Source organism: Pyrus communis, chromosome 15, assembly GCF_041283825.1.
Source record: "Pyrus communis isolate YQ-2024b chromosome 15, ASM4128382v1, whole genome shotgun sequence".
NCBI lineage: Eukaryota > Viridiplantae > Streptophyta > Magnoliopsida > Rosales > Rosaceae > Pyrus > Pyrus communis.
Window position 1 is genome coordinate 42,647,487 of NC_142579.1, and position 11,290 is coordinate 42,658,776.

An 11,290-nucleotide genomic window follows, 5' to 3' on the forward strand; every position below is an offset into this window, starting at 1 on the left:
CTATTATCAGTTATAGTTTTTATATAATATACTGTTTTTTAGTCGCAAATAAAACTTTTCTTATGTATTTAGTTAGAGAAGTGTTATTGGCACTCCAAAAATCTCATTCTACACTCTTCACAAGTGTATTTTTCTTTATAAATATAGAAAATTTGAAATATAGAATGAGAAATTTAGAGTGTGACATCCCACATCGTCCAGGGGAGTGATCCTTAAATGTATTTTCCCATCTCTACCTAGCACAAGGCCTTTTGGGAGCTCACTGGGTTTGGGTTCCGTAGGAACTCCGAAGTTAAGCGAGAAGGGGGCTAGAGCAATCCCATGATGGGTGACCCACTGGGAAGTTGCTCGTGAGTTCCCAAAAACAAAACCGTGAGGGAATGGTAAGCCCAAAGCGGACAATATCGTGCTACGGTGGTGGAGCGGGCCCGGGAAGTGGTCCCGCCCGGGGCGGGATGTGACAATTTGGTATCAAAGCCTAACCTTGGCAGCGTGTGTGCCGACGAGGACGTCGAGCCCCTAAGGAGGGTGGATTGTGACATCCCACGTCGCCCAGGGGAGTGATCCTTAAATGTATTTTCCCATCTCTACCTAGCACGAGGACTTTTGGGAGCTCACTGGCTTCGGGTTCCGTAGGAACTCCGAAGTTAAGCGAGAAGGGGGCTAGAGCAATCCTATGATGGGTGACCCACTAGGAAGTTGCTCGTGAGTTCCCAAAAACAAAACCGTGAGGGAATGGTAAGCCCAAAACGGACAATATCGTGCTACAGTGGTGGAACAGACCCGGAAAGTGATGCGTCCTGGGCCGGGATGTGACATAGAGTACCAATAACAATTCTATTTAGCTATTGACAAACCCCTCTCCACAAAAAAAGAGAAAAAGAAAACCCTATTGTTCATTTAATTATTGCAATACTGCATCACCGACAACTTTCTAAGCTAATACACATCCACCGTTGATTGGGTCCTCCACGACAGATCAACAAATTGTAAGTTTCATCCAACGGGTCAAAATTCATGGGAAAAAACCACCTCGCAGCACCATAGCAGTCCACGTCACACAATTGACAATCTCGGCGCACAGGTCCTCAAGAATCCAATCTGCAGCCCCCACCCAATTTCCCCGCTCCTTCCTTCTTTCTTTTGGTCTTTCTTGGCCGTATCGGACCTCTAATTCCAAACAGAAACCCTATGGCTGAAACTCCATCCCAGACGCCGCTGCCGCCGCCGCGATCTGCGTCAGAGGCCGAGACGGAGACTATGGAGTACTGGTGCTACCACTGCAACAAACGCGTCTCCATTGAAACCGTGGCGAATCTCCCGGATATCGTCTGCCACGAGTGCAAGAACGGTTTCGTCGAATCCATCCCGGCCGCCTCGTATCCGCAGTGGGATCCTCCTTCCCGATCGTCCGATCAGGTCGACGACCCGACTCTAGGCTCTCCATTTCTCCAGGTGCTGCGGCTAATCGCTCAGGCGTCGCGTGAGGAGGATGCGCCCCCGTCGCTGCCTCAAAACCCCTTGCCTGATGACGATTTCTTCAGGATTGAGATGGACGGGTGGGACAACGACGAGGACGAGGACGAAGATGAGCACAGTGTCGAGTTTCGCAACCACGACGGCGAGGGTAACGAAGAAGCCGGACAGGAAGTAGAGGAGGAGGAGGAAGAGGAAGAAGATAGATCGGATAACGAGGATGGAGACGAAGAGAACCAGGAAGATGAGCAAGAGAGAGACGAAGAAGACATGCGACGACGTCGTCGCGACGTGCTTCGTCTCCGCATCCGAGACATTGCGACCCAAGCGAGCAGCGGGAGGAACCGGATTCTAGATTGGGCCGAGATCTTGATGGGGCTGGAGGACAACTCGATCGAATTCCGGCTCGAAATGCCCGAATCGGACCGGTACATCGGCAATCCTGAGGATTACGTGGATGCAGCCGGCTATGAGGCTTTGCTGCAGACCTTGGCTGAGAGCGATAATGCTGGAAGGAGAGGGGCTCCACCGGCGTCGAAGAATGCTGTTTCGGAGTTACCGTCGGCCAAGATTGCCTCAGAGGATGAGGCCGTGGTGTGCGCCATATGCAAGGATATGGTGAATGTTGGTGAAATGTCGAAGAAGCTGCCATGTGGGCATGGTTACCATGGCGATTGCATTGTTCCTTGGCTGAGTTCCAGGAATACTTGCCCGGTTTGCCGGTTTGAGCTGCCAACTGATGATCCAGAATACGAGGAGGAGAGGAAGAAGCGAGCTGTGACTGTTAGTGCCGCTGGAGCTTCCAGTTCTGGCGGAGATAATTCAATCTCTCATTGATTGAAATCGGTATCACCATTTCTGCAATTCTCATACCTCCTTCATTCCTCTCATTTCCTTGTTGCATTTGTAATTGATTTATATGCTTTTGTTTGCTTATTATTAGCTTAGTGGTCGATTCGAAGAAGAAATTGAAATCTGTTTTCATGTTTTTCCATTTTCTTCTGGATGTAAATAATAATTTGAACTCAAATTTCTGTTGGTGTTTGCTCGTGCTTGATTCCGCTGTCTTCTCACATGGTACACAATATCTTGTTTAAACCATCGTGTCTTCCATGGTTCCATGAATATATTGTGTAGAAGCAAATCATTTCTTGTTAGCCCATCGGATGCGTTACTTGTTCATTGCGTCCTTCCACTTTATAACCTTACATGTCCCTCGTTTGCTCTGTCAATGTATGGTCCAGAGTCTAGACCAACATATGATGCTTTGATATGTGTCCTCCATTCGTGAGAGTTTCCGGTGGTGGGAACTCGTGTCTTCTTTACAGAGTTATACATAAGAATTACATTATGAATTGCAAAACTTGTGAGTTGTATGTGTTCTACCTAGACGTTTTCCATTTATATGATGATGTAGTGGTTGAGGTTAGAGTGGTAGCAATACCAGTAAACTTGCTCAACATTTCTGTTCTCGGTTGTAGAATTACTTGTTACATGTCTGTACAGTAAGTCTTTGTTCTCTGTACAGCTTGAGTAGTGTGTGCGATCCAGATTCCCTATGATAGTGAACAAATTGTTGAAAGAGGTCGTTTTAGGGTGAACCTTCCAATTCGATCGCGACTTGCCTGTGTTTTGAAACTTATTGATCATTAGTTCCTTGTTTTTTCAATCGTCGGGGCTGACTTTGGTAGGCCAAAATCTGCAGCTTAACTGCTACCGTGGGCCTTGTTTTTTTCATGAACTCGTACACCTTTCTGGCACATTTGACGTTGTTCGATATGTATTTTCTAAGCGTCCGCTGATACTCAAGACATAGCTGCGGTGCTGTGGCGTGGACCTGACCCCAGAGCTTTGAAAACACTTGCAACAGTTAGAGCGTAAATGGACTTGGACTGAGGTGTGTGAAAGGCTTGTTGCAAACTTCAGGCGAGAGAGTTTGCGAATTGAATCTATCAACAGTTGACCCTTGCCTTACTTTACATACGTTACGTTGCTTCCGATCGAAATGAAATTTAAAAAGCTAGAGGTGCGGTGGAAATTCTATAAAACTAAGCTAATAAATAGTATTAGTTCCCTTCAATCAAATCAATAAGCTTTTTTTTTATTGATTCAGGGCGCCGCCCCCCTTCTTAGAACCCATTGAGGGGGCCTCCGCCCGGGAAGGGGAGAGTGGCGCGAATCTTACCAATCGCTCTTTTGGAGTTCGCATTGTATCCTTGGATGGTCATCTTAGTGTGACTTAATTTACTGGTAGGGATTCCCAGGTGAGCTAGAGCACGAAGAGGCCTTCTATTTATGGCGGATCCTAGGTCTATCTACACTCATGGTTACTCGGCCTCCCCAATGTACCCGGATATTTCAGTATGTCTTCAGATAGTGCCCCTCTATCTACACTCATGGTTACTCGGCCTCCCCAATGTACCCGGATATTTCAGTATGTCTTCAGATAGTGCCCCACTAGTCTGGCTAGCTAGTGAGCGGTTCTTTCGGCGAGAAGCGGGACTGGCCCCACGGGTGGGCATCTCCCGCAACGCAAGCTGCATTGTTCGCCACCACCCGAGAAGCAAAAGATTCGAGAGTCCATGCTGAAAATACATGCATAGATAGTGGCCGGCGACTAGCATAGGGAGGAAAGGGAGCCCAGACGGTGGAAGAGCCAAGGGAGGCCAGGTCATTTGACGGAAATGGAAGGCTTTTCCCCTATTAGAGAAGGCCCAGTTTATTCGAAGTATCCCAATGGTGTAACGCCGTCGACTTATTGGGAAAAATGAGGAAAATCACTTTGATCTCTTGTTTCGAAAAAAAGGTGGTTTTATGAAGGATTTTATAATCGTTTTATGATGGCTTTTGAAAATTCTAAAAAATTAAAAAAAAGATGGTTTTATGATGGATTTTCTAATGGTTTTATGATGGCTTTTGAAAAATTTGCAGAACTGATTAAAAACCATGAAATATTAACACAATGATTTGTTAGGAGATTGACAAACAATCGGTCTTTATCCTTGAATATGGATAATATTGTCTGTTAAAAAAAAAAAAGTTTGAATCTCGTGAGTACTAATTTATTATGGCAGTCCATGGTGTCTCAAATTAAGTACATAATATTGTTGTATTAAAAATAAAACTTGATTACTAAACAAATTAATTAAAATACAAGCCGGGCTCAGAACATAATTCAAAGCTACAGAGTACCGAGCTATACCTGAAAACCTGACCATATCGGGCCAAGTTTCGTCGGCTGGACATGCACTTTCCGTTGAATGCAAATATATTTTTCCTCCTTTTGTTTCCCTTAATAAGTAGACTCTTTTGCTCAACACGCAGGTAACAGGGACCCGACTAAATTAAAGGATAACACTATTCACCCGCTCATTTTTACTTCTCACACACCCTTATTAATTTTTTACCATTGACCTTTTTCAATCATCCAATCCAACGGCAAAAAAATTGAAAGAGGTGTGTAAAATGTAAAAAAATAAGCGTGAACAGCGCACGACCCAAATAAATAATGTAGGGATTTGTTCCTATAATTTGTGTGATATACATGGAATGGAAGAGAAATTACAGCTACACCGTACCAAAAGTCTCCTATGTTTTGCACTGCACTGTCCTCTATGGAACACTTAAAAGAGAGAAGAGAAAAGAGAAACAAAAAACCAATAAATTAAAAACAAGAACCTAATTTCGTCCTCCAGAAATTAATCACATTAATATAATGTTACCTTGATAAAACTCCCTTCAACTTTTATTCGGTTTCTACTAAAGCAAATGAGCTCACCCACTTCTGGATCGCGTATATCAATCTACTTAGAAGGATGTATGAAACTGATCCAAACAGATGTCGGGGAGTAGTTAAAGACTTCTATCTCCACGGCGGAGGTTGCTGCTGCTGCTGCTGCTGCTGCTGCTGCTGTTGTCTGTAGCTATACGGGTATGGTTCCCACCCGCCATCTGGTTCCTTCCTTTTCCCACCAACCGTAGAACTTGAAGGGGGTTGTGCGTTATTCCTCAAATGATCCTCCATAGACCTTCCCTGACCGTGAATGAAATGCTGCCTCAGGCCCACCGAGTCCCTATTGCCTCCCTCAACCATGAAGCCCGAGTTCAGATCAAAACTGGGGCGCAAGGGCCCAGCACCATTTATCACACCATTTAGACCTGGTTGCGCACCAGTCAAATTCATGATGAACGGTGACTGAGAGAACTGAGGAGGAACAGCTGACGGAGAGGCCATAATTTGCGGTACAACCGGGGATCCTCTAGAATCCACCATGTAGGGGATTGTGCCACCAGGTCCATACATGGCTGAGGAGAACGACATGGCAGGCCCAGTTGCCAATCCATTGTAGCCGAAAACAGGAGGGTGAGAGTAAGGGACTGTTGAACCCATGTCCAAAAAGCTTCTAGTTCTCGCCATGGTAGCTTCTGTTGCGGTCTCAATAGCCTTGCCGTTTGCCAGGGACAGATTCTGGGAAGCATCTTTTCTGTTTATCAGGACTCTGGTACCCATGATAGAAATAACTGAAGCATCCTGTTTAGGCCATCCATATGCATTTGCATTTTGAAAAGACTTACCTGGCCCATGATCTACAGAATCATTATGAAAATATGGCCTGTCATTCAAATCAAAATTCCTCATAGAAGGCTGCATTGATGAAGATGATGAAGCAGGAGATGGGCTGCGATGGCCAACACGGTTGAACAAGAACTGTCCTTCCACCCTTGAATCCGATGGTAAGGCATCAGCATCGTCATCAATACGATTCAGATCCAAATGGGGCCTCCCTGATCTATTCTGATTCACTTCCACTGAAGATTCCCCAGAAGGAAGGCCAGATGACGCTGGAATTTGTTTTCCTAAATCATCACCACCCTCAGCCACATTCAGATCAATGTCGAGGTAATCCTGCCTCTGCTTTGAGCTATCACTGGTGGCCCCTGTAAGATTCTTATCGCCATCTGAGAGTCTGCGAGGAGAAGCTCGGCGAAAAGCACTATTTGGAGCAGATCCTATCCACCCAATAGCCCCTTCAAACTGCAAACGGGTTCCAGGTAAACTAGCAGCTGCTACTGGTCTTGAAACAGGAATTGGCGTAGAGACAGGATTTACTGGGCGATCCATTTCATCAGAACACACTTCCTGATTTAGGTCAAAACTACAAAGACCCTTCTCTGGGTTAACTTCTGGTTCTTGAGCTGCTTCAGTTACCTGAGAGGACTCCACGTCAGGATTCGCCTCTGGCGAATGACTATGTGGAGCAGTGCCCGGATTTTCTGAATTGACCACATGGTCCTCCCTCTCAGGATTTGCCTCTGCAGAATGACTTTGTTCAGTTGGCGCCTCCTTTAGCGAAACAGGTAAGTCCTGTTCTGCATTTATAGAGTCTGGGCTATTGGCCTGTCTGAGTCCACCTTCTGCATTTTTCTCCGAAGATGAACTGCAGTCCGGTTCTTCTCTTTCATATTCTTGGGCTACCCGTCGAGCAACTTCTAGAGCATCAACCAACCCATACTCAAGTTCAATATCAGACCTTCTTTTATCAAATGTGTCAGGACTTTTGGAATCAATTGCTGGTTTAGGATACTCATTAGCAATTGTCAATTCCTCATCTTCATCGCTGGAATGCACCTTATCTTCATCAAAAGCCATCTTGGAAGAAGTCTCCAAATCTTCAAGTTTTCCTGAAATACTACCATTCTCAGACGAGTCTTGAGGAGTGTTTGAACAGCATTCACCCTCTTGAACTGTAGTACTGCAATGATTGACAGATCTTGTATCATCCACCACACCCTTTGGATCAGATGCAGTTGTCCCTTCACTGCCAAGAGCAGTAAACTTTTGACAAGAATTGTTGAGATTGGCATGTTTTTCCAAAGCAGAATCAGTTGCCACATCCTGCGAAGTAGCTCCATCAGCACCTGAATAAACACTCCCAGGTTCCAATAGACCAGACCCTGAAGAGATGTCTGTCACACCCAACTTCTTCGGGGAACTGTTGACTTTGTGGTCCTGATTTTCATTTTTTGACAACTCATTCAATTTTGGACCGTCGGACTGTTCATCAACACTGCTCAGTTTTGCTACTGGAAAAATAGAAATTCCAATTGAAGTGATCCCTCCCACAGAACATATAGAGGATTCATCTTTTATAGGATTTTCTTGAATAGGGTTGAACACAACAGCAGAGGCCAATGTATCTGGAGATCCATCTTTGATGTAATTGCTGTCTAAAAGTTTGTGGGTTGTGGGAGACTGTTTGTTACAAGGTTGTATGGGTAAAGTATCAGCACTTTCTGGTAGAAGATCGCCAGAAGTCCTTAATGGCAATGCATCATTTTGGGCAGGTCCTGATGGGTGATTTTCTCTGTGATCACCTACTTCTGAAGTAACATTCAAAGCAGATGGCTTAGAATCTTCTTCCAAAATCTTAGAACTCCCATCATCTGGTAGAGCCCCAGCATTCACAACATCAACTTGAGCTGCATCACCATCCTCCCTCCAGCTATCAAACAGCAGTCTCGCTTGATCCTGAACTGTTGAGCTTTTGTGACTAAGAAGACTCTTCACAGTACTCCAGATCCCTGAAGATAATGACCTGTTATTGTGTACATGCAGCTTTTCAAGTGCTCGTAACAGAGCAGTTATTGACTCTTCTACAAAGTTCTCATTTGTATCTTTACCTAAGTTTTTGGCATCTTTTAGCCATCTATCAACAAACATGAGTCCATCTAATTGAATAAAAAGATCAAGACAATCTTTATTCTCTGTGGCAGCAATTGTGCTTGCAACAGCAGCCCACTGCCGGGTTGCATCACCAATATTATTCACAACGGAATCTTTCTCACTCTGCATTACAGTGACCAGCTCCTGAACTCGTGACGGGGCTGTGAGCCCATCTTTCATCTCAGTTAAGGTAAAGAAATCTTCGAGAGTCATGATGCTTTACATGGCATGCTTACACTCAAAGAATTCCATGCAGAACACCAATGCTTTAATTTTCATTCAGAACTGCATTAATTACAAATGGTCATGTCAAAAGTCAATTAAAGAACATACACAGAAATTAATACCAGCAATACAGAATAACCAATTTACCGTATCTGTAGTACAACCAAAATATAACAGATAATGATGACTTCCATTAACTGGTTTGCAAGACAAAGTTGAACAATCTCAGAAAAAAGCCTTTTGATCAGGCAGGCAGTGCCTCAGGGCATGGTTAAATTAATGATTTTTACACCAACTTCAAATAAGTTCCTCTAATTGTGCAACAAAATATTAAAACTTTGTGCATATTCTACGCTTCTAGTATCCTTAGGCCAAGAGAACATGATGATTTGAACTAAATTACAGATTCAAATAAATATTCACCTACATCTAACTATGCAAGTATAAGAAGTTTAAACCAATTGATTGTACCAAGCAATCCAAAGTCCAATAAGTGCAAGAAATACTCTATAGAGAGCTGAAGTGAAAGTGTAAATGGAATAAGATAAATTTTAATTAAACAATCTGTGATACACAATCAATAAAAAAAATTACATTATGTGAAAACTCTAACTTAAAGAAGGAACATTGATCCAGATCAAGCTTGGCAAGATGGAATACCCGCAAACCCAATTAGTTGATACCATTTAACACTACAGAATTAAATGAACTCAAAAAATTTAAAACTAAACTATTCTTTCCAATCAAGAAATTAGGAAATAAAGCATGGAACAAGCATGAGCTTGAACTATAATTGAGTAAACCTCAAGTGATGCATCACCACCATTTCAAAATTACAACCATGCAGGGATAAGATGACAATCACATTAGCAGGAAAGGAAAAGGTTGGGTACAACCAAGCTAAGGAAAAAATTCCAAAAATAAAATGTCACTTATGATGATCCGACATAAGACAAGCTGTATTTATACAAGAAGTACTCCTTTCAGGTACATTTCCTATCCGACAGATTCACAAATGAACTATTTCTCTCTCTTACAGAACTCCACTCACAAAATCTAGAACCACGTGACATTGATGTTCCCACTTGACTCATTTCTAATGCCGGTTGAATCTGTGGTTATACCAAAGTTCAGATACAAGATTCACACAATTAAATCCAGTATATTAACCCATTGTAAATAATAGCCTAACAAAAATTATTGCTAGACTGTTGGATTCCTTGACCAGACCACCATAAACTTATTATACAATCAAATATGATCAAATTTCTTGTTTAATAGATAAAGTCTTCAACCAGGCCACATAAGTGCACGTGCAGCCAAACAATGGATTAATAAACGAGAAGTTTTTCAAAGAGTGTCAAACACATACAAAAGCAATTGTCACTAAAGTTCAAAGAAACAAATAAACTGTAAGAAATGTGATCTGTAATTGTGTAAGCTTGCATAAACATACAGAAAATAGCCTACGCTCACACGAACAACATCTAGTGTTCTTATGTCTATTCCACATAGTCATACAAAAAATGAAGCTACGCTGTTCAGTATATATCGTGAAATGGAAGTCGTATTCAAAGTGTAAATTTTGTTTCTCCGCAAATTTAAAAATGCTGATAATCGACCATCCAAGCACGCTCACAATAAAAACATCATGCACACGCACAAAACATACTTACATATACCAAATCACAAATCTCTCATTAAACCAATAAGAGAGAGAGAGAGAGAGAGTAGAATCTCTACCTGATGAAGATTGGAGCTTTCGGATCACATTGACAAATACGACGCAATCTACCTGAAACAACCAAATAGGCAATAAATTCAGCGCCCGAAGACAAATTACGAAGTGTATAATATGATAAGGGGAAATTTTTTACAGAGACACACTGAATCAGACTGTAAAACCCAGGCTGAAACCACTAATCATATAGCTCCATTGATTTGGGTATAAGTATGAGTAAAATCCAAACAAGGCAAACCCTAGTACCCAAACTAGCGATGTGAGAGCAAAGAGGATCAAAATCCCACCCTTCCATGCTTCGGACTAACGAGAAGTGATGTGAAATATTACGGATATGGAAAATTTAATCAGGATTACGAGAATTAATGCCGTGAGATATGGTACTTAATTAAGGCTAATTCCAAATTGGAACCGAATTTAATTTAATTAAACAAAATTATAATGCAAAATAGCAAAAAATAAGAAGCTGCAGTGTCGTCGTCTACTTTACCTTCGGAAACAGAAAAAACCCTAGCTTTGACACAGTCCAATTGAGAAGCTCCTCCGCTCTCTCTGTCTCTCTCTCCTCCGTGTATGTGCTGGGCTTTCTCTCTCTAATCTCGCATGATCTCTCTCTCTCTCTCTCTCTCTCTCTCCCTCCCTCCTCCCCCGTCTCTCCTCCGTAAAACCCTCGCTTTGTTCTCTGTGAAGCTTTTTTCGAACCAGAGAGAGAGAAACGAGAGTACCGTTTCCGCCTCTTGTTTATTTCTTTTTCCAGAAATTCTGAATTTAATTTCGTGTTTTGATTAATTTTTTCCATTTTTATTTTCTCACGCTTTCTTCTAATTGGAACCGGGAAAACGCATGTGCAGCGCGTGCGAGGGCCGTGACGTGGATGGGACGTGTGGACCGGGCGGCGAGCTCGACCGATGAACCGTTTTAAGTTCTGTTCGGACGGTGGAGCGTAAAAGTGATAGGTAGGTGCACCGAAGACCAAAACTGTCAATTTTGTTGACGTGGTCTAAAACTAAATACCATGGGCTGAAAAGGAGAGGGGCTTAGCCTTGCCACTTTCACGGGGTCCGTCACAGTCACTTGTCGTGCACACATTGTCCGGTGAGGTCCTACTAAGAAATTGACTCATG

General features: G+C 43.0%; 2 protein-coding genes across 2 annotated transcripts; one reads left to right on the forward strand and one right to left on the reverse strand.

The window, feature by feature from the left end:
* The first annotated feature begins 1,079 nt into the window (after positions 1–1,079).
* LOC137738252 (E3 ubiquitin-protein ligase CIP8) lies at positions 1,080–2,533 on the forward strand. Its single transcript, XM_068477885.2, has one exon. It carries the CDS (start codon positions 1,192–1,194, stop codon positions 2,311–2,313), a length of 1,122 nt encoding a protein of 373 aa, XP_068333986.1. The 5' UTR covers positions 1,080–1,191; the 3' UTR covers positions 2,314–2,533.
* A 2,250-nt stretch (positions 2,534–4,783) lies between these two features.
* On the reverse strand, positions 4,784–10,963 carry LOC137742208 (uncharacterized). The gene is made up of 3 exons (XM_068482004.2): positions 10,657–10,963; positions 10,169–10,220; positions 4,784–8,485 (listed from the first exon to the last, which is right to left on the reverse strand). Exon 3 carries the CDS (start codon positions 8,411–8,413, stop codon positions 5,339–5,341), a length of 3,075 nt encoding a protein of 1,024 aa, XP_068338105.1. The 5' UTR covers positions 8,414–8,485; positions 10,169–10,220; positions 10,657–10,963; the 3' UTR covers positions 4,784–5,338.
* Between the last annotated feature and the right edge of the window lie 327 nt (positions 10,964–11,290).

Excerpts from the sequence above, each read along its gene's own strand:
- LOC137738252 (XM_068477885.2), top strand. The coding sequence starts at position 1,192 with ATGGCTGAAACTCCATCCCAGACGCCGCTGCCGCCGCCGCGATCTGCG.
- LOC137742208 (XM_068482004.2), bottom strand. The coding sequence starts at position 8,413 with ATGACTCTCGAAGATTTCTTTACCTTAACTGAGATGAAAGATGGGCTC.